Source organism: Sinohyriopsis cumingii, chromosome 18, assembly GCF_028554795.1.
Source record: "Sinohyriopsis cumingii isolate HCF-2022 chromosome 18, ASM2855479v2, whole genome shotgun sequence".
In the NCBI taxonomy this organism is placed as follows: domain Eukaryota; kingdom Metazoa; phylum Mollusca; class Bivalvia; order Unionida; family Unionidae; genus Sinohyriopsis; species Sinohyriopsis cumingii.
In genome coordinates, this window is record NC_142978.1 from 450249 (window position 1) to 474020 (window position 23772).

The 23772-nt window shown below is 41.5% G+C and overlaps 1 protein-coding gene across 3 annotated transcripts in view; it reads right to left on the reverse strand.

Moving 5' to 3' along the window:
- LOC149775943 (uncharacterized) overlaps positions 1-23772 on the reverse strand; it is a 151727-nt gene that overhangs the window by 28781 nt on the left and 99174 nt on the right. For all 3 annotated transcript variants that reach the window (XM_089941052.1, XM_089941053.1, XM_089941051.1), the window contains exon 2: positions 17361-17542. In XM_089941052.1, the coding sequence (XP_089797178.1) occupies positions 17361-17510 (150 nt within the window). In that variant the 5' untranslated portion in view covers positions 17511-17542. The remainder of the gene's footprint in view (positions 1-17360; positions 17543-23772) is intronic.

Here is a 23772-nt window from a genome sequence, read left to right on the forward strand (position 1 = left end):
ACACATGAAACACCTGGAAGTCGCTCGTGAGGATTTGATCTTAGTCCATTACGAAGAAGATCTGGACTTTGTACAAGCCGACGAATTTGGAAATGTCATCATTGCAGCTTACTTGACAGCCCATGCTCGCTTAAAATTGTACGAAGCTTTAGAACTGTTAGGGGATCGCGTCCTGTACTTTGACACAGACAGTTGCATTTACATCGATCGCCCGGGTCAACATCACCCTAACATCGAAGGAGATCGCTTAGGAGCCTGGACAGACGAGCTCCCCGACGAGAAGATTTTAAGTTTCGCTAGTGGCGGTCCTAAAATTTACGGCTACGAATACCGCGACAAACAAGGAGAAGTGCACACGTAGTGGAAAGTGAAAGAATTGACTCTAAGTTATCGCACCAGTCGAGTAGTAAACTTTGGCGTATTGAAAAAAGCCTTGCATTCTGGAGAGGATGGAAACGTTAAAGTGACCACCTATCAACCGCACAAGATTGTACGTTTACCCACTCACCAAATCGTCAGTCGACCCTTGGAAAAAGTCTATCAAATCGTGTACCAGAAGCGAGTGAGACTTCCCAACCACTTCACTTTGCCGTACGGTCACGTCAATATTGGTCAGCATATAAAGTGGGACAATATGCAACATCGATAATTCATTGTGATTACCAAGACCAAGCGAACAAGATGAATACTTTCAGAGAAACACAAAACCGGTTCAGACAGGCACGATTCAAGTTTGGGGCCTCTGAAGTTGAATGCGATGCTGAACCTTGCGATGTGAGCGATGCTGTACGCGGTGACCACAGTGATGCAGTAAAGCATCATGGGAACTTTTGTTCTTACTACTATTACCACTACCCCTATCATGGAAAGTGATGCTGTGTGTGTCAAATCTGATGGATGCGAAAGCGATGCCACTCGTCATCGTGGACACTTTACAGGGTTTCATTGTGAATGTGGATGTCAACCTTCACGTCTACGACCCTATCGATGTCACCCTACCCTCATCGAGAACCTGTAAAACACGAATATTCGTTCCCTGTGCTTTTGCCTGAATACTGCGACTTTGAAAATCGTCTTCAATCGTTCAAAGGAAAATGGCCTAAATATCTGGGAGGACCTACCCCCAAAGAATTAGCCAGGGCCGGATTTTTCTACTTGGGTGATGGGGATAAAGTGAAGTGCTTCAGTTGCGGTGTGTCACTACACCAGTGGGAACAACAAGATTCAGCCTACCTGGAACATGCTCGATGGTCTCCGAATTTTCACTACCTACCCTTAGTGGGACCGAGTCATTGAAATGACCTACCATGTCGTTGAAGAAACGAGATTGGCTAGAAGTCAAATACTGGACAGCACTGAAACCAGTGTTTAAATTGAATCATTACCTAAAGAACTGCAAGAAAAGATCTACAAGGAATTTTGCCAGGGACTTGCCAGAGCGGAATCTCAATGGGTGACTGAAGAACATTTGTGTCGAGAAATTCACAAGAGGAAAGTGAAAGAAGTCAACAAGTGTGTTAGATTTCATTGGCTCAAGGGTGCGTTCATCCTATTATACCGCTTTAGACCGTTTACATTAGAAGATTTCATTGACATTCTTGGGCGTTACCCTGAATGGCAGTGGCCAGAAATTACTCACTATGTTGCTTACTTTTGCTCTAGGAGAAGATTGTACATATAATAATACTGACTGTCTTAAGCATGGATACTTTACATAAGAACATTCGTAGTTGAGAGAACGCATTTACCAATAGTTGGTCAAAATACAAGTCAAACGTAAAGAACAATTGCATCCGTTACGTCACCGGTGTTTAAACCACTGGTACCTGAATGTTATAAGAGGGCTGATTGCGTTGAAAGTGTTCCAATGGTCAGATATTGTTCAACTGGACAAGGACAGTAAGACTTTGGTGTCTACTCATCCTATTACTTACATGTCGACCATTCTACAACGAGTACCTGAGGAAGAGTTAGTGGATTACCAAATCTTTTACCTGATCGAATTTTGTCTGTAGAGGAATATTCTCTGCGGTGTGTAGTGTGTCAACTAGAGATTAAAACATTTGGTTTAGCTACTGGAGTACGATCAGATTTGTACAGAAAATTCACTTATTACCTCCGAAAAAAGAGGGTTTTAATATGACCTGATCATAGATACTTTACAAGAGAACATTCGTGGTTTGCCTGTAGAGAGAACGCATTTACCGAGAACTGGTCAAAATACAAGTGAAAGGTAACGAACAATTGCATCCGTTACATCACCGGTGTTTGAACCACTGGTACCTGGATGTTATAAGAGGACTGATTCATGAGAAAGTGTTCGAGTGGTCAGACCTTGTTCAACACTTCGAGGTCGCGAATGATCAACATGTTAATGATTTTCGTTACTTCGAGATTTACCTACTGCAAAGAACTGAGGAAGAAGAGTTGAAGGATTACAAAAATCTTTTATGCAACAGCTGCTTAGTGGAAGAGGAAACTTCTGAACGAACTCTGAACTATAGGTTAGTGTTTGAAGCATTTAGATTCCCTACTGGAGAACGAATATCTCTTGGCAGAAAGTGCATTTATTGCTTCCGAATAAAAGAGGGCATAAAAACAGGCTGCCATGCCAAGGCTTTTATCAAAAGTGATTCAACATATTCCGTGGAAGGAACTCAATGACACTGTTCAAACCGTGGATGATTACCATCACTTATTACAAGAACTGTTTCCGTTGAATTTGGGTCGACAAGTGGTGTGTCTTAGTGACTTGTTTTCTGGGATTTCGTTTACCAGCCGATTCCTTGTGGACTCCTTACGAACAGTACTTACCACCCAAATGGCTTTAAATGATCACGAGAGACTCATTTTGCTCAAAGTCTTGCGTTTTCATCTGGATACTTCTTGACCTCTACGGGAAAATAAAGATTCGTCAACTTTTAACTACCGAAGACGTGTATGACGATGTGTGTGTAGCTTGTGACTTACAGCACCATTGGACAGATGTACGTGACTGGAAAAAATGGGGTTTTGAGGCTTGGACCCAAAAAGTGGCCCAGTATGTTCAAGAGTTGTGATCCTTCCTTCCAACGTCCAAGGAAAAAAGTCACTTTTCAACCTGTGTTAGTGACAGTACCAGAAGTCCCCGTCATGGACATTCCTGAAAGACCCTTTCTGGAGGACACTCGTGTGACATTGCCACCCTGTAGAACCTGTCAAAACATTACACTCTGTCCCTAGGACATCTTGGTTACCCAAAACATGTTGTACAGAGACTTGTTGCTATTCCACTTTGATCGATTTAATGTGCATTTTATCGTTGTACTTAACCCTTTGCCTTTTATGTATTTTAGTCTTTCGTGTTCATTTTTAAAACATCAATAACCGTGCGCTGAAAAAGTATAAAAACTCTTGTCTTGTTTGTTTTCGTATCACAAGTGACATTCCTGACACTATGACTACCTCTACTGCCTCTGCTCCCTCTTCCTCCACTTTCAAAGTCATCGACGGGCACTTAGATCGTGCCAGTTGGGAGGCTTTGTATCTTCGCCATCCCTTTAACATGCTCATTGCTGGACCTGTTGGGTCAGGCAAAACCGAATTTGTCAAACGTTTGATCGAACATAAACATCATTTGATCGATCGTCCACCTCAACGCATCGTGTGGTGTTACAAAGATTGGCAATCGGCGTACAGCCTCTTGCGAGAAAGTCAAGGCGATTCCATCGTGTTTGTGGAAGGCATTCCTAACGAAGACGACGGAATCGTGTCTGACCACCGTCAAACCCATTTGGTTATTTTCGATGACATGTTAGGAGAAGACGAAGAAGAAATTAAACTGTGGTTTACACGCAAAAGACATCATCGTAATGCCAGTGTTATTTACATCACTCAAAATTTGTTTCAACAAAGTAAAGCCCATCGTACCATCAGTCTCAATGTTCATTACGTGGTCTTGTTTAAAAGCCCTCGAGATAAATCGCAAGTGCAAGTCTTAGCCAAACAGTTAGGAACGCCTTGGCTAACTCAGGCGTACGACGATGCCACTCAAACTCCACACGCCTATTTACTCGTCGATTTGTAACCCACTTCGTACCCATTTGTTTCACCACTGGTGTCAAGACGGAGGGCCTGTCGTGTACATGTCTCCATCCTCGACTTAATCCCCAAAAAATCTATTCAAACCTCGGACACGTTTCGTCTGTCTCACACAGCGTCAACATGACGTCCCTTCCGTCTCACCTTCCTGTCAAATTGATTCGTGCCTTGTATGGCATCAGTCGCGAATAAAATCTACAAATACGTGTTCGTGTCTTAGAAGCCAGTCTCAAAGAAGTCTTAAGATGGTTCACGGTGAAAGCACGTCAATTACTGCAAGGCATCATTCAGATTCCTCATCAAACCAAACGCTTTTTTGATAGGAATAAAGTAGCTTTGACCCAACTGGCCGATCCCCGCATCGATACTCAAACCAAAAAGCAAACCATTTTGAAACCTGGAGGGAGCGGTACTCTAGGAGGTGTCATCATTCGCTCCCTCATAAGATGGGATCCTAATGCTCACAAAGTTCTCCCCAAGAAAAAAGCCAAACGAAGCCCCAAGAAGAAAAAGAGCAACGATGTCAAGACCAGGTCACAAACCCAGAAAAAGAAAAGCCCCCAGAAAATGAAACAGAGAAGTCCCCAGAAAAAGAAAAGCCCACAGAAAACAGCTTCTAGTCGCAAGAGACTCACTTTGGCCAGGACGCAACCTTACTTTCGCAAACCACGACCAGAAACGACGGTGACCGCGTCTCCGGTAGCCTCAGGTTCATCCACTTCTCCGCTGATGACAACATGGAAGCCCATGTCTCCAAGAACTTCTCCTCCAGTGGTGACACCCTCCTCCTCCTTAACTGCTGTGGCAACTGCTCACAAAGTACCTGCTCCCAAAATCAAAGTCCAAGAGAGATCGGGTATGTTACAGAGTTTACTGGATTTGTCCAAGCAAGAACTGGCTCGACTTAGTCCGTTGCGAACCCCTGCACGACGTGTTATGCCTATCCTGAAGTTGATACGACGTGAAGACAATCAGTGGCGATGCGTTCCAGTATAAAAAAGGCCTGAGACAAAGCATGGGTGTTAGTGATTTTGTGCTCCTGAACTCGCAAAAGATGTCACCTCAAAGAAGTGCACACCGTCACTATCGTCTTTCTCCTGTCCAAAAAAGAAAGAGACAAAGACAGTCTAATCAACCGAGAAAGCGCTTAGCCAAGCATCGACGCTACCCTAAGAAAAGATACAGTCGTCCAAAGAAAAAGAGGAGTCACCTAAGGGGAGGATTCCTTGGCGATTTTGGAAAACACATTGTCACTTTTTTGACGAAGCGATAGTCCAAAACAAAGATAAAAGCGCATGTGCTAAGTCATCGACGTTAGTGTATTTTTTGTGAATGTCCCGGAACCAACAAGCAAAGATGTCACCCACCAGAAAACATCCCTCTTCTAAACCGAAAGGAAAGAAAAGGAAAGGACTGCCTCCTCGTTTAGTCAAATATGGGGATATGTTGTCTGTCCTGTCCAAAGCTTCTCCACCCATGCGAAAAACTCATTCAAATGGCCTCCAATGATGTCATCGATACCGTGTGCGAATGTTGTTTGAACGTCTTGAAAGGTACGATCCCTTTGTCGAAACACCAGAAACAATGCTTAGGCAAACATCGTCACGTTCTTCGCCAAATGGTTCAAAAGAAAATCCCCACTCGTCAAAAGAAGATGTTGGTCCAATGTGGAGGAATTTTGCCACTATTGTTAGGCCCATTGCTGAAAGGAGTCTTGGGAACCATGCTGGGAGGACTCGTGGGAGCAAGATAAAAAGGGCCTCTGGAGTCCCAAGATCTCAGACGTGACCCTTGACATCGAATGGAAGGACGAAAACTAGCTTTAGTGCCTTACAAACGATGGATTGATAACCATCGTTGGCAAGAACAACGAACCCCGCATTTACCTCCCAATCCCAATTTGAGCGAGATGTCCCAGTTACAACACGAATTGCAGTCGTTGATGGATCACCACGACGACTGCAACTTTTTCACCAGAAAGCTTTAGACGAAACAGCTCTACCCACTCTGAACGATTTTAAGACCTTGATGAAAATTCCAGCACCATCACCACTACCACCACCAGTGGCCATAACAGAAAAAGGTGAAGAAGAAGAAGAAGGGTTTCAAACTCCGCCAGAAAAAGTACGCAAGTTAACACCACCACCTACATCCAGAATTGGATGGATTAAAAAGGTGATGATCATCCCTTCTTCATCAGAAGAGAAAAAGAAGGTGAAGAAAGAAGTGAAACAAGAACCGATGAACCCTGTTTAGACATCCTCCTCCTCCTCCTCGAGACCTATCGCTGGCCGGACACGCAAAGCATTCCAAACCAAGAAAGTACCACACGAGAAAAAGAGTTGTATCAGCGAAGAGTGGGTGGCTTATTAACAACAACAAAATGGAGAAGGTATTAGCCAGCATTTACTACGATCGATCCCATCCTGAAGGTTACGGAGGAGTTCAAAAATTGTAGCGTGCTGCCAAAACTCGACTGAAAAGTCTCCGTTTACCTCAAGTGCAACGATGGTTACAAGAACAAGCTACCTACACTTTACACAAACCCATCCGACGAAAGTGTTCCAGATGTTACACCCAAGTGGAATGCATCGATCATCAATGGCAAGCCGATTTAGCCGATGTCTCTCATTTGGCCACCTACAGTCGCGGCTACAAATATTTGCTTTGTGTCATCGACGTCTTTTCCAAATTTGCCTGGGTCGTGCCATTGACTTCCAAATCGAGCAACGAGTTAGTGCTAGTCCTGCAACGGGTGTTGAAATAAAGTGGTCGTCACCCTTTTCGATGGCAAACGGACAAAGGTACCGAATTTCTGAAATTAGCTTTCCAAAAAGAATTAAAGAAACGTGACATTCATTTTTTAACCACCGAGAATCCAGAAACCAAAGCCAGCATCTTGGAACGTATTCAACGTAAGTTGAAAGAACGCATGCGGAAATATTTTACGCATCACCATACTCTCAAGTACATCGACATCTTACCGCACCTGGTGCAAGCGTACAACCAATCTTACCATCGAAGCATTGGACGTGCATCGCAAGATGTGACTCCCGACAACGAAGTGCTGGTTTCTGATCGCCTGTTTGGTACGTACCCGACGAGGGCTGTCCCCAAGAGAGGTGAAGTGTTGACCGTAGGAGACTGGGTGCGCATTGGCAAAACCAAACGCACTTTCGACAAAGGTTACTTACCTAACTGGACCACCGAATTGTTTCGTGTCACTGGACGAGTGCATGGCCGTCGTCCTGCTGTCTATAAAATGGAAGACATGAACGGAGAAGTGTTAAAATGAACGTTTTACTTGCCTGAGTTACAATGTCTCTCCAAAAAAGAAGACGTGTACCACATTGAAAGTATTCTCGGACGCAGAACCCGTAATGTGGGCATAAGACCTGTCAAAGAAGTCAAAGTACGTTGGAAAGGATATCCACCCAGTTTTGATTCTTGGATCGACGCTTCGCAAGTCATCGACTTTAAAAAGAAGTGACCATCATGCCCTTTCACACAGCCTCAGCTACTGCTACCAATGCAGCGACCACTCCTTCACCCAGTTGATCTCTGCAAGATTTACAGAAACAACCCTTGTGGGTGTGGTGTGGAGAACGTGTGGCTAAAACGCAAATCGTCTTTTTCTGCCAAATCTTTGTGGTCTATTGTGTCATCGGTGCAGCCATTGCCAATTTGAGTTTGCAACAAGGAGACAAACAATTGTGGACCATTTTATTGAGCAGTTGCTCCGGTTACTTTCTTCCCAATCCATCCCTGAAATTCTCCTCGAACGGGAACAACCAGAATCTTGTCTCCAGTGCCAGTCACCATTCCAACAACAACAACAAACCCATTTTGGGCGGAGACACTCCTCTGACTTCCAGTAACCCCTCGGACAGCCACAGAACTATGGAATTATGAGCCACCAAAATCAATTTTACTTAACCTTATCCAGTGACAGTTTCATGGAGGTGTTTCCCAATAACACTTTGTGCTGTTACACAGTCAAATTACCTCAGACTATCCAGTTAGATCACGAAGCCTATTGGGAAGTGGCTTTAGTGGAAATCATTTACCCGACGCATGTCCTCAATCTCCTTCTCAATCAAATTTTTTTGTACGGTCGAATTTCATGACGAGCAAATGCAAAAGTACTTGAATAATTTAAAATATGACAATAAAACATATAATGAACAAACTCAAAAGTGGACCTATCACTTGATCATTCCCCCGGACTATTATTTTAGTGGTCAACATTTAGTGAGCAGCATTGCATCCAGGTTTAATGTCGTGTTTCTTAAAGCTTTGGAGAGTGTCAGAAAAAGTGTCACCGTTGAGTACCACAAAGTAGCTCGTCGCTTCCCGATGAAATTTGAGGGGGCTAAAATGATATATATTTCATTTTGTCCTAAATTGTTTGACATTCTGGGCGAGGACATATAGATGAGGATGGCAATCATCAAGAGAAACGAAGTACCAATCATTTCCGACAACGATTCTTTTACCAAGTTATTTCGTTCCCCAGTAGAAATGAACCAAGGACTGAATTTGATCTTTGTGTACTCCGATGTGGTGGAGTACAATGTGGTGGGACACACCTCCGTGCCGTTACTGCGTGTCATTACTTTCAAAGTGGATTCTGCCACGGCCACAAACGAGGAAGGTGGAAACACCTATCAAGTTCACCATGAATTTGTACATCCTCATTATTTGCCCGTCAGTAAGTCGTATTTGGACACTTTCAACACTGCCATAAAAGGAGATCTGGGACAAAATATTCCATTCACCAAAGGAAAAGTCACACTGAAACTCCTTTCTCGAAAACGGTTCTCTAACGAGTTGTAAGTCATGTGTCCAGTGTACCGAGGTGTTGCTCGACAACGAGGACATGCTTTATTAGATATGTTAAAATCGACCTTTCGTTCAGTGGCCCCCGTGTTAAAACCGATGGTGACACGAAGATTGCGCGCCTTGAAAGATGCCGCACTGACGCAAGGCAAAGAATTTCTCCAAAATATCATCATTGACAAACAAAACCCTAAAGAAGCATTCTTGAGAGCAGGCAAAAATGTCTTGCTGCAAACGGGTAAAGATATTTTGGGTCGACGCGAAACTCCTATAAATGCCCTAAACTCTACCGAGTCAGGCATTCCTACTTCCCTGACGAAGGACACGGCAGAAAAAAGACGACGAAGAAAATACCCTTTCACATGACTTCATACACCTAAAGCTAGAAAGACTAAGAAAAGAAGAACTGCTCGAGACTTAGACGTTTTCGATTATTAAATTATTGAGAAACAGAAAAATGATGCACCGAGAGTCTTGCACATGTTCCAAGTCGGAACTAGATATGCTTGCCATGCCACCCACCATGATGACGATGCAAGAATCCCAGTGGGTCGAATTTCATCCCGTCTCCTCTTTGACGGATTCAGCTCCAATTGAGTTTGATATCAAAGGTCAGCCCGAAGATTACGTTGATCTGAATAGCAGTAAACCTGTACTTGAAAGTCAAAGTGATCAAAACGGACAACACTAATCCAGGAGCAGATGCTATAGTAGCTCCTGTCAACAATTGCATGAATTCCTTCTTCAGCGAAGTGGACTTGTACTTGAATAACAAACTAGTCAGCAGCAGCATGGATACTTACCCTTATCGCGCGTACCTGGAAAATCTCTTGACGTAAGGAAAAGAAGCCAGGAATACTCATCTGGATGCTTGCGTGGCATGGAAACCTGATACAGCGGGTGAGAACACGTGTAACGACACAGTCCTGGCAGGAGATGACGATCCTCCCAATGTGGCGTTTAATGACTGTCCTAAAAAATTCTTCAAGGACGTAGTTTAGAACTGTTGGATCGTTTGCATTTGGACATGTGGTTGCAAGAAAAGTATTTGCTGAACTGTGTGGATATCCGCCTGAGACTGAATCGTAGCAGTGCTGCTTTCCATTTGATGGCCAATGCCAACAAATACAAAACTATCATCCAAGAAGCCAGGCTCTACGTGCGGCGCGTGGAAGTGTTACCTAAAGTGGGAAATGACATCAGTCACACTTTGAGCAGAAAGACTGCTAAGTATCCGATACGAAGATTGGAAGTGAAAACTTTCACTATTCCTGCTGGACAGCGATCCATGTTCGAAGATCATCTATTCCAACGACAATCACCCAAACGTTTGATCATCGGCATCTTCAAGAATTCAGTCTTCAGTGGACTTCACAACGAAAACCCTTTCCAGTTTCAACATTACAACGTAGCCAAAATTGAAGTCAGTCGCGATGGCAAGACACTGTGTACCAGGCCCTTCGAACCTAAGTTTGATGACAGGAATTATTTGAGATCGTACTTGTCCCTGTACGAAGCCACCGGACAGTTAGGGACCAACACCAGTCACAGTATTTCGTACGACAATTATGCAGGAGGCTAGGCTTTGTGAGCTTTTGATTTCACTCCAGACCAAGGCAGCGACGAGGGACATTTTCACCCTATAAAATCCGGCCAGATTCGTGTGGAACTTCAGTTTGCGAATCCACTACCCCAGATAACACAGTGAAAGTCATCCTGTATGCAGAATTTGACAATACGATAGAAATCAACAGGTTGAGAAAAGTCATTCTAGACTATTAGAAGCAATGGAAGACTGTTATCCCTCTTTACCTAGTGGAGAAACTTTGGACATAGAATGTGAGGAGACCATGAAAGAAGAACCCCAAGACAAAGATGAAGAAGTCATAATGATGAAGTCTAGATGGACAGAACAAGAAGAACATTTAGTCTCCTGTTTTGCTACATACCTGGCAGGAAAAATTTTGATCAAGAAAGATTTCTATGGATGTCAAAACGATCATCCCAGTCAAATTCAACACGATAAGTGTCTTATGTTGAGTCAAGAAGAAACATTGGACGAATATCTGGACGAAGCTTGGAGTCTCATCTCGGAAGAAGACGTGTTGCAACAGTGGCATAAAGGCTTGCGTGACCATTCTTGTCCTCCATTAACAACTCTAGAGATCCATCGCATTGAAGCTGTCTTGGATTAGAGCTGGGAGACGAGGGGAAGAAACGGTTACTTGTCAGACATCTTCAAGCAAAAAGTCAGGATCGAATTGATCACTTATTATCACCTGTGAAGAAAAAAACAACACAAACATGGATACCTGGGAACTTTATTACCTTTTGAACCACAGTTCGTACACTGCTTCTTGGAATCCTGTCGTGTGTGCAAAAGATGAACTCCCTCATAGCAAACCTCAAGACCATCAAGCTTATGTGATCAACACGGACGACAGTCATCTCCCAGGAACCCACTGGGTAGCCGTCTACGTTCCTCAAGAAGGATGTGTGGAATATTTTGATTCGTATGGATTGCCCCTTTGAAAGCCGATATCCTTGACTTTATGAGAAGAAATGATCAGAGAACACGATTCAATAATGCGAAATTACAAGGCACAGATTCATTGTTGTGTGGACAATATTGTGTGTATTTTCTGCATCATCGCAGTCTGAGATATTCTTTAGAACATTTAGTGACTTTTTTTGATTGTCATTCTTCTAGAAACGATGAGAAAGTAGATCGATGGTTTTGTGACCATTATGCTTATCTTTTGTCTTTAGCTAGGAAACGTAGTGTACATCAATGGCCCAATGACTTCCAACAGTGGAGATCACAATTTCATTCACAACGTTGTCAACCATGTCCAAAATAGATAGTTAGTTGAAAAAATGTTTGTTAGTTGAACTGAATGGTTAATTTTTTAAAAATTTGTGAAAAGTTAGTTATGAGTTATTTAAATAAAAATATAGTGTTTTGAAGAAAAAAAAATGAGCTTGTCGATTGTTTTTGCCATGGGCATCATGAACCATGCTCTTTGACTTCTCTATATCCCTCACATCACAATAATTTAGCGTTCTGACTCGAAACCGTGTAGTGATGTTTTCCTTCGCGTCCACGCTTTTACCATAAAAGCGCGGTTGTCTCTAGTCTGACCATCCATTGTTGACTCATCCTCCTACGAAGATGTGTTCATGACTAACCAAGTTGAAAGAAGCCTACGTGAATCAAATTTGCATAGGGTCATGACAAGTCTGATACCGAGACCTGAAGAGATAGACAATGTTAGAATGTTGAAAGTCACTGAACACCTGATAGAAGGGCTCTTCAGAGAGGAAATAAAGAAGGAGAAAGAAGAATGGACAGAGAAGTACAGACTTCAGAATCAGCAAAGACAGCAGCAGCAACAAGAGCAGCACGAACCAGATAGAGGTTTTGTCGACTGTCGTGTCGGCACCAAAGAGTTCTCCTTCTCTTTCCGAAGAAGAAGACCCTATCCTTGTGGGAAAGCCTGTTGCCAGACGAGGTCACAATCTTAAATCATAACAGATTGCCATAGCTCCTCGTTCACACACAAAAAACAGTCCTTTTCGGGGCTACCCATACTCTAGAAACGAAATACACGTTCAACTGCCAATGTTATGTTAGAAAAACATTAGAAGTGCGTCTATAAGCACATAATTTCTTTATCTTGCTTAGAAAGTGCGTGCATAAGCATTTTCTTTAAGTTGCTAGCCAACATTTTTAAAATAATGATTATAAGTAAAAAAGCGAGTGAGTGTTTCTTTTAGGTCCGCGCGTTTTTAGGTGATGATATGGATAATGTAAGTTTGGGTATTAAGGGGCGTTTTCCTTCACGTCCGTGCTTCAAGTATTTATTGGAAAACACTCGGGAGTCTGGCTACCCTGTTGATTCGTGAAGAACGAAAAATGAGCAGCAGACTAGCGAAGATTTTGGAACTCCAGATGCACCTGGAATATGCCAGGTGCCTCCTCGATGAACTGGCAGCGGAGGCCATTGAAGAGAAAACCAAAATAGAAGAGGAGGAGAAGGAATATAAGAAGAAAGAACAGGAGGAAAAGAAGAGAACCATTTTGCCTCATCCTATGATGAGACAGAACTGTAAGGTGAAGCCCATGGTGAGGGCACATCCCCACACAGTACCGTAACAACCACATCGTATTCCACCAGTACAAAGACCAGTAGAGGTAGGTGTGAAAAATACGAGGCCACAACCACAACAGCATCCACGAATCCGGCACAGAAAGAAGGAAGTCTTTAGGGTCCCAGAGAGTGAAGACTGTGATTCTGAAGCGAGTCAACCTCCCTCAGCACTCCCGAGGACAAGAATTAATTGGGAAGGGGATTTGAGTCGACGTTGTGTCTGTGGTGCCAGACCCGGAAGGTGCAACCATTAGCCAGGTGCCTCTAGAGTTCCAGAAAAACAGCCATTTTCAGGGCTAACCAAAACTCTAGAAAAGAGAAGCTATTCAATTTGCCAATGTGTGAATGTGGAGTAGTGTGAATATAAACACTCACTCCTTTTATAAATGATATTATGCGTGTGTGTATGTTTGTGATTGTAAGCGCTCACGTACGTTTGTGTGGATAGTAGATTATTGGGGTTTGTTATGCTTCTCGGCGTGTGTGGATAGTAGATTTTGGTTATGTTGGAAGTATAATTTGGGTTTGATTTTACTTCTTCGCGTGTGTGAACGGTAGATTTTGGGCTTGTTTTGCTTTTTCCCGTGTGTGGATAGTATAATTCGGGTTTGATTTTGCTTCTTCGCGTGTGTGGAGAGTTGATTTTGGGGTTTGTTTCTGTTTCCCGGCGTGTGTGGATAGTATAGTTTGGGTTTGATTTTGCTTCTCCCCGTGTGTGGATAGTAGATTATGGGGTTTGTTTCTGCTTCTCCCCGTGCGTGGATAGTATAGTTATGGTTTGATTTTGCTTCTCCCCGTTTGTGGATAGTAGATTATGGGGTTTGTTTCTGCTTCTCCCCGTGTGGGGATAGTATAGTTTGGGTTTGATTTTGCTTCTCGACGTGTGTGGATAGTAGATTTTGCGTTTTGTTGCTGCTTCTCCCGTGTGTGGAAAGTAGATTATGGGGTTTTTTTTGTTGTCTCATTACGTTTGTGTGGATAGTAGATAATATGAGAAGAGAAAAGTAGGGGATGTTTTCCTTTACGTCCGTGCTTTACAGATAAAAACTAAAAGCGTTCTTCATTCGCGCCATTCTACGGAATAAGCAAGGAAGAACAAGATGGCAGAAGCTTCTGATTTGTTTAACCAGTTGAAGGATATTTGGTATTGGATGGTGGACGGCTTGTATGTATTAGAAAGGCTTGATAAGAATTGGAGGCATGAAGTTACCAAGGATTTTGTTACCAAGGATTTTGTTACAAGCTTCTGATTTGTTTAACCAGTTGAAGGATATTTGGTATTGGATGGTGGATGGCTTGCATGTATTAGAAAGGCTTGATAAGAATTGGAGGCAAGAAGTTACCAAGGATTTTGTTACAAGGATAGTAGATTATGGTTATTTATTTATTTATTTTTTTGTCTCATTACGTTTGTGTGGATAGTAGATAATATGAGAAGAGAAAAGTAGGGGATGTTTTCCTTCACGTCCGTGCTTTACAGATAAAAACTAAAAGCGTTCTTCATTCGCGCCATTCTACGGAATAAGCAAGGAAAAACAAGATGGCAGAAACTTCTGATTTGTTTAACCAGCTGAAGGATATTTGGTATTGGATGGTGGATGGCTTGTATGTATTAGAAAGGCTTGATAAGAATTGGAGGCATGAAGTTACCAAGGATTTTGTTACCAAGGATTTTGTTACAAGCTTCTGATTTGTTTAACCAGTTGAAAGATATTTGGTATTGGATGGTGGATGGCTTGTATGTATTAGAAAGGCTTGATAAGAATTGGAGGCATGAAGTTACCAAGGATTTTGTTACAAGGCAAGTAACTAGCCTGATATTAGCTATGGATCTTGTGAAAGACATGCTAGAGGAAGAAGCGAAGAGATTAAGACGCTTTATTCACCCTGAGTATGTGAAAATGGTATGTTGAAAGAAGCCTTAGATATTGTGATAAGAGTAAGGTGTTTGTTGGAAAATATGGTAGAATGGACAAAGTGGTCTTTTGTAAAATGGGGGTTGGACCAGCTGAAGAAAGCAGAAGAGCTCATGAGAAGTGTGTTGACCCAAGAAGCGAAAAAGATCAAAGAAAGTTGGTCAAAGGAGAGAAAAGAAAGTGAAAACCTAAAGAAAAAGGAAGAGTTTGAGAGGCCGAACAATAACTGGATCAAAGTTCAGAAGTTCAGAGCTCTAGGTCATCCTGACTGGATGCCAGAGAATGAAGTGAAGAAGAAGAAAGGAATAGTGGGAAAGGTCAGGAGATGGCTGAAGAACTGGAGGAAATAGAAGAAGAACCCAAAGGCCCTTTTCAGGGCCCCTCATTTGCATCGAAAAGAAATTGACTTTCTTGCCTAACCCTCCAAAAGAATATAAATTTTGTATAAGTGTTTTGTCTGTTGTATATGTGTTATATCAATCTCTACCTCTGCTCAGTCCTGTGACGTCACCTGCCCCTAGTTGCTACAGTGTTACCAATCTCCCCTACCGTGACGTCAGACGCTATATTTCCCTTGTTGGTATACAGTCCCAGGGTGTACTTCAAAGTCTTGTCGCTAAACAGTCCCAAGGGGGTCTGGTAATGCTAATTCCCCTTGTTGTTATAAATCTTGTCGCTAAACAGTGCCGGGGGGAGGGTCCGTAATATGAATTCCCATTGTCGCCAGGGGGTCCCACTTCACTACTTACAGCGGTGCATAACCACCTGGTTAGTAATTAATTTTTATTCTGAGAAATATTTTCGGCCAGGTATGCATGCAATACATGCCCCCACCCCCACCCCCATCCCCCGCAAAGCGAGCGAGTGTGCCGCGCCAAGAGCACTTGGATTTGACCAGTGTATCGACCCCTCACCCATCGAACAGGGTTGACATACGTCAGCTTTAAGCATTCGGGTCATTGAGCACCCTCCTCTTCCACCTGAAGCCTCTCCAATCAAGCTTGTTAGCATACATCCTCGACAGGCCGGTAACTCATCCGATTTTTTTTTAAGCTACGTTAAAAATAACACACACACACACACACACACACACAATACATTTGATCTTATTGATTCATTAAAGAAATCAAACAGTGAAAAACACACTTATATTTTGTTTATAATGGGAAACAACATGATTTATCTTAGTTATTCTGTAAGGATTATCCGAATATACACAACTGTCTTAACTATTGAAGAATTTGCCCTTCGCCACTCAGTTAATTAGCATTCGGATAGTTTTGTATCTTTTTGTGCATCCACTGGCAAATTGTTATGTTCCTTTTCAAATTATGGAAAGTCATTATTCCATGATGACCAGAATCAAGAACTGTTAAGGAATAATTTGCTGAATTACCTTATTAAAGAAACAAGTGATGCCATTTATATGAATTCAAACATAAATGAGTTCGATATTAAATCCTGTCATAGCATACAGAAATAAAGAATAATATGCTCAAATATGTACTCTTACTTCAGTTATATTATTTTTCACTTTAATTATTATAACGCGCAATATGTAAACATTTTATGACGCTAACAAGCGCTATTACCCAGATGCAATAAACAATTTAAGGGGACGTCACTGAAACAGGATTATTGATTTTTAAGGAACGAGACAGTAGTATCCCAGATACACACGTGTCTGTAGAAGGCATTCAATGTTGAAACAAAAAGGTTAATTGTAACGAAGACAGTTACCAGGGATGATAGAACAGTGATTTTCTCCTTTCAGCACCAAATCTAAAATATCCCCGCCGTGCGTGTTAAAGCGGTTTGGGTCGTTTTAAGGCAATGCCTGCTTTAAAGTGGATTTAAAAGGCATTATATGCCTTCTAACGTGGATACTACGCATTGCGAGTCGAACCGATTTTCTACTGTTACTTAAACGCAAGGTAAAAGAGATTCAGCCCCTCGTTTCCGCGGGGTAATATTTGTCACTGAAAAATGTTGACGCTCGTGTAAAGATTATTTAGGTACTCTCCTGGCTGGAGATATTTTACGGTAGTATGATGCCTCCTCCCCTCCAAACACACACACACACACGCACGCACGCACGCACGCACCATTGCGCCTTGGGAACGCCATCGGGGAAAAAGTTTCTTCCGTTAAAAGTCGGGAAACGGTATCTAAAGATAGGGTCCCCGGGGTGTTATGCTAAAAAACAAATTGGCAGGCACTTGGATAGGGGCATTATATCAAGGACACTGAGTTGTGGCTGGTGGTATTACGTCGAGCTATAAACGTTTTCAACCCCCTCCTCTGCTTCTGACAGTTACTATGACCCCCCCCCCCCCCCATGGTTGAGTGACATAAATCTATTGATGAAACAAACATTGAGAGTCGTTGTAAATTTGTGGAACTCAGTATCAAGCCCACTTCTCTGAAATTCCTGGTAAATGAATGTTCTTGCCATTTCCTTGTACGTCGGATTTGTTTCATGATGGCGGATGTTGGAGAAATGCTCTTGTATCGTGGTATTCATGTAGTTGATATCGGCTGCATGGCATATTGTCACTGTGGAAAGTAAAGAAAGGAAACAAAAGTAGCAAACATGAAGACATTTGTATCAAGGCCAATACCAAACTATATCTCCATCCAAAGCGTCCTTTTCTGTTAAAGCTTTGAAATGTTTCCTTAATTCGATAGTAAGATTTGAAATGCATTAAAGATACGAGCATTCAATTATGAAAATGTACCCGTGCACTATGCATACCTTATATGTTATTTTATAAAGCCCAGATAGTGTCAAACGTGTTCTGTAAGAAAAACAGGAACACACACACACACACACACACACACACACACACGCACACACACACACAATAGTCGTATCAACTTTAAACTCACGTTCTTTAGATCAGCAACTAAGGTGACCTCGCCATTTCCCGCCGCGGTGCTATGCCTTGTTCTGAATTGTGAATTTAAAAAAAAAATTATTTGGATCTCCTGACGACGTTCGATGGAGCGTACTTTTTGGGAGTTACATTCTTTGATTAAAGTCTGGAATAACGCTCAAAAAAGATCTGCGTTAAATGCAGATTATTTGTTGCTGATAATTTTTCTTTCAATTATGTAAATAAGACTTACATTTATAAATGAAAACCGCATATGATGCTTACAGACAAATGATTGTACCAATTACTGATCCCACTAAGATAAGCAAAAAGGAGATCGAACACTACTCCAAAAGGGTTTCTCGAAGATGCCAGAAGATGGTTATAGAATTTTCTAGAACACTCAATATTCAGCTGATAAAGTCATCAACGTCGATATGGTCGCGTGTTTTCTCACAATTATTTGTGTATGATCCTGTTTTCCTGTGTTGTAGACCGGTGCAGGAGATCAAAGGCTGGTTTCACCACTAGGTGAACAAGGGAGCCAAGATTTGGGAGCGCCAAATCGGGTGCTCGAATTTTTTTTACACTATTGCTCGTAAACGAATGAATAAAGAAAAAAGACAGTGTCGTTGAACTTGCATTTTAACTTGTCGTTCTCTCATTCATTTCAGCTATAGCGTACTCCATCTCCGCTGCCGCCCACAGGCCGAAAGGGAAAAAAAAAGTTTCAACACTGTCAGGTTATCATTAAATAAGTAAACTAACTAACGAAACTTTTAATGTGAAGCCGAACGTGAATTAATACTGATGAACAATGCCACAGTATGCATTATTCATATTCGAAAGTTTATAAAGGGAGAGGTGGAGGCGCATAGTGGAAAGTTCACTTAGGTGCAAAATACTCTTGCACCGGTCCTGAGGTTAGCTCTATCCTGCCTCATACATAATTTCTATCCTGACTCGTGGATTATTTTGACCTTCTATTACTAGCATTGTGTACATAAGCAGCAAAAGCTTCGCAGTTTAAATCATTTCTAAAGCATTCTTTCAGAACAATTAAGATAAACCATAATTGTGTAACACATTTACGCACTAAAACGAGAAGTGATTAAAATTAGATGGTCTACAAACGTGTTGTTTCGCACTGATCAAAATATCTTTATATACGGTTTCTTTGGACCATTACGAAAAGAAAAAGCCATGTTGTAAATGTTATTTAAAAACCCTTCATATTGTCATTAATATAGCTGAAGGATAAATGATGCCTAGATCAAAGGTGAATCGATGACTATTTCATTATTTTTATGTCAGTCTAGATTAATGTAATGGATAAATTTGAACCTTAATTTTGACCTGTTACATTTGTATCATTGTGCAAGCTATATACTGTAGAAAATTCAAACACTGTATTTCCATTACCGTAGCAATTTCGAATATGGTGGTTTGAAAGCATAAATGCGTTTGAACGTTATTTAAGGTGACGCTGAAATTATGTGATACGTTGACACATAAACGTATGGAACAAAATTTTATTCGCATTGGTACAATCTGGGATGACATTTTGGACCGTTAGTAAAAATACTTTAGAAATATTTTTCGTATGGTTGTTACAGAAAAACACTCACGTGATTACTTCTGGAGACCAAGCTCAACCACCACTAACTGCAAGGGATTCTCCACACGATAAGCTTTGTAAAGTGTCGAATTTTGAATTATATTGAACCTTAAATTTGAACGCATTGAGCTTTAAAATTTTATCACATTTAAGCCACAAAAGTCTTTGTGAAGAGTCACTTCGACCTTTCTTCCCCCCCCCCCCCCCACGCCGTGTCAGTATTAAAACTTGAAAGCAAAGCATGTATGACTTAGTGAGATTGATCAGGGCATTGCAATGCTGTCCTCAGAAAGTAAACATCTGAGCTACCAACCATAACCGCTTGATAGGAACCCATGCCAAGTTATCATCTTCAAAGGGAAATTGACATGCACCGGAGTCTGTCTAAGATCTGACGAAAGAAATGATTATCTTGGGAAAAATTTAAGAAACGCTGCTTACGATTAGGCAAAGTAAATTAAGGCGTACACTTTGAAAGTAATGTGAATTTAAAGTGACGACCTTGGCCGAAATTCTTTAGTCTTAAACTGCTAGAGAGAGAGAGAGAGAGAGAGAGAGTAGTTTGACTCCGAGGAAGCCTAAAAAGAATAGCGCTTTCTTCGTTAAACAAGAAAAGGGACCATGTGGCTGTCTTGTAAGAAACGACAGAGTGCTATGAAGCACAATTTCTGAAAGAGAACAACATTAAGGTACGCAATTTTAATTTTTAACGTAATTTTCTATCTTTTATTGTTTGTTTTATGTAAATGTGTTTGATATGACTAGGATCCATATTATGCATCTTTTATTCACTTTCATGGAAATTTGTTAATGCTAGAGTTGTTATGCAATTTTTCTCTTTACTTTTACCTTTACTAGTCTATTGATAGTATTAACGATTGCATGCTATCCAAGTTTTCATATACGCAGGATTCATAGGGTTATATGATATAATTGTATTTGTCTGTTAGGACGATACTGATTATCGTGAGTTAACGATCATCGCATATTTATATCTGATTTTGTAATGTTTAAATAATCTTGTAAGTTAGGGATTGCTGTGAGCTATAATTTTGTGAATTTTATGCAATAGTAATCGAGCGTGTTGTAGCATAGGTAAAGAGATACGGTAACGGCAGATACACCGCTAACGTGTTAATTATGGCCTGGCGCTGTGAAGCGAAGGTGATGTTCTATCGGATTAGTTCAGAATGTATGCAGTGTGGATAGCTTGTATGCTTCTGAGTAAAGTAAATGAAGGAATTTATGTACGTGCAGAAAGTGGTACATATAGAGATTAAGGGGTAAATGTGTCCTTTAAGGAACAGCTTTCTGGGGAGAGACGGGACAGTTCGAAGACGGAAGTCCGAAAAAAAGAAGTGACGAGTTTAGAATAAAAGACTATAAAGTCCAGGATGGGGTGAAGAATAGAGAATAGGATGGCTCGAGGAAACAGGAAGACCTTGATATACGGTGAAGGGAGGAAGGTGATGCAACCAGTCCTGGACATTGAGCTCTTTTCAACACTCGTTATTATGATGAAATAAATCCAAATTATATACTGCTATCAAATTCTGTTGACATAATTTAGACTGAATTGGAATTACCGCTATTTGTTTTGATTAAATTTGTTATTATTCTTGTCTAAGGTGGCCGTATTGCATTATTTCTTCCCAATATTCTTGCTCAGTTTTCTGTTGAAATTCTATCGTTCCACCCCCACCGGGCTGTAATATCATGAGAGGTCATCCTATAGATAACGCCAGCCAAATCCAGTTAACCACCCCTCTCACTAAGAAGGCGACGTCGCAAGCATGAGGAATGAAACATTGAGCATCGCGTCAAAGATGAATCACTGAAACAGTTCAAAACACATATGCGTCTACGATGAGACCAACCTCAATGAGAAGAAATAGGCAAATGTGTCCCAGAGAGGTCCATGAAAACATTTCTATCTACATGGTCTCCCCGATGACTTGATTGCTGTTTAATGAAAACACGTGATTGTCATGAGCAAGAATTATTCAAAATTTATCAAGTAATATTTCCCAGAGTGAAAATCCGTAAGAGTATTATTAACGTAAATCTTAAGTACAAAATACCCGTAACCGTACCAAACGAAAAGTCATACTGACATGGTATTATCACCAAAGGAGAACGTACAATGTCGTGTGTGTGTGTGTGTGTGTGTAGTTTGGATTTTTAACGTAGCTTTAACAATTTTTCCGTCATATCGCTACGATGCCTGCATTGTGGCAGTTTATAGTGATGTCTAACACTGGGGCATCATGCTGCAGACATGTAGCATAATGTCCCGCCCAGTCACATTATCCTGACACCATGCCGATCAGTCCTAACACTAACCTCTTAATGCTGAGCACCTGGCGAGGCAGCTGTTAGTACCATTTTTATAAGTCTTTGGTTAGACTCGGCCGGAAATCAAACCCACGACCTCTCGCATCCGAGACGGACGCTCTAACCATTAGGCCACCGGAGCGGTCCTGTACAATGTCTAGTCGGTTCTTGTTGAAGATGGTTGCGACATGACATATAATATGGCCGCCTTGGCTGCCATCTTGAAAATATTGTTATCACTACTGCCCCCCCCCCCTTCGAATATATTGGTCATATCGACATGTGTGTGTGATTCGGACTTTTAACGTAGCTTTAAAAATCTTTCATTCATATCGCTACGATGTCTGCAGTGTGGCAGTTTATAGTGATGCCTAGCATTGGGGCATCATCTCGCAGACATGTAGCATCATGGCCCACCCAGTCACATTATCCTGACACCAGGCCGATCAGTCCTAACGTTACCTCTTAACGCTGAGCGCCTAGCGAGGCAGATGTTAGTACCATTTTTTTAAAATAAGTTTTTGGTATGACTCGGTCTGGGTTCGAACCAGCGACCTCCCGCATCCGATTCGACGCTCTAATCACTAGGCCATATCGACATGAGTTATTGCCAAAACATTTTATTATTATGATGTCTAGTCGGCTAAAAATGAAAACAGGACCAATCTGACGTCTCATATAGCCGTACCGACAGCCGTCTTAAAAATCTTGTTATTGTTACTATCCTTTCGAAGGAGATTCATTGTGAAACGGGTTTTTCACCAAAGTACTTATCATGATGAGTAGTGAATAGGGATAGTATAGCGACAACGGGAATTAGCATTAAAAACACCCTTGGGAACATATAGCGACAATGGAAATTTAACATGGAGAAAAATCGTGGGAACATATAGCGACAAGGGAAATTAACATGGGAATAAATCGTGGGACTGTTGAGCGACAAAGGAATTGAATATGAAGAAAAATTGTGGGACTGTTTAGCGACAAGGGAATTGAACATGGGATTTTTTTTTTTTTTAAATTTAAATTTAAAAAAGGAGTAGGCAATTGAAAGGCTATCTCTTTTCGAGAAATATGGCTGGCCCTGAAAAGGGCCTTTGGGTTTCTTCTAACACTTCCACTTCTTCAACCATCTTCTCACTTTTGTCACTATTCCTGTCTTGTTTTTCTCCTTTTCTGGCATCCAGTCTGGATGGCCCAAGGCTCTAAACTTTTCCTGGACTTTGATCCAATTTTGATTTAGCCTTTCAAAATCAGCCTGTTTCTTTTTGTTTTCGTGATCTTTTCTTTCTTTATACCATCTCTCTTTAATCTTCTTGACTTCTACCTCCATCACTTTTCTCATCAACTCCTCTCCTTTCCTCAGTCTTTCCTGGCCTCTCTCCACATAAGAGCACTCTGTCCCATGTGACATTTTTTCAAGAAAGCACCTGACTTTGCTTGCATTGTCAAGTGCTTCCTTTAGGCTTCCCACTCTGATATAGGTGGGATTTATCATACCTCTCAATCTTTTTTCCTCCTCTTCAATCATTCCTGCTATCACTTCTTTTGCTATGTTTAGACATTTAGCGTAGTCCAGGTACACTGCTATCTTCCATTCTTTTTCCAGTCTCTCCACTACATAGATACCATCTATTATCCAGTTGTATATATGTACCAAATTGTTGAACAAGTCACTTGCAACCACCATCTTCGTTTTTGTTATTCCGTAGAATGGTTCGAACGACGAACGTGGTGGGTTCTTATAGTGAAAGCGCGGACGTGATGGAAAACATCCCCTAAAAACATAAAATTAATCTTACCTAGATCATGACCCATCAACGCACGTACGTGAAGGAAAACATCCCCACTTTTCTCATTTCATATAATCAAACCCAAACTATACTCTCCACATACGCTAAGAAACAATAAAGAAACCTATAATCTACTATTCACACAAACATACCAGAGCTCTTACA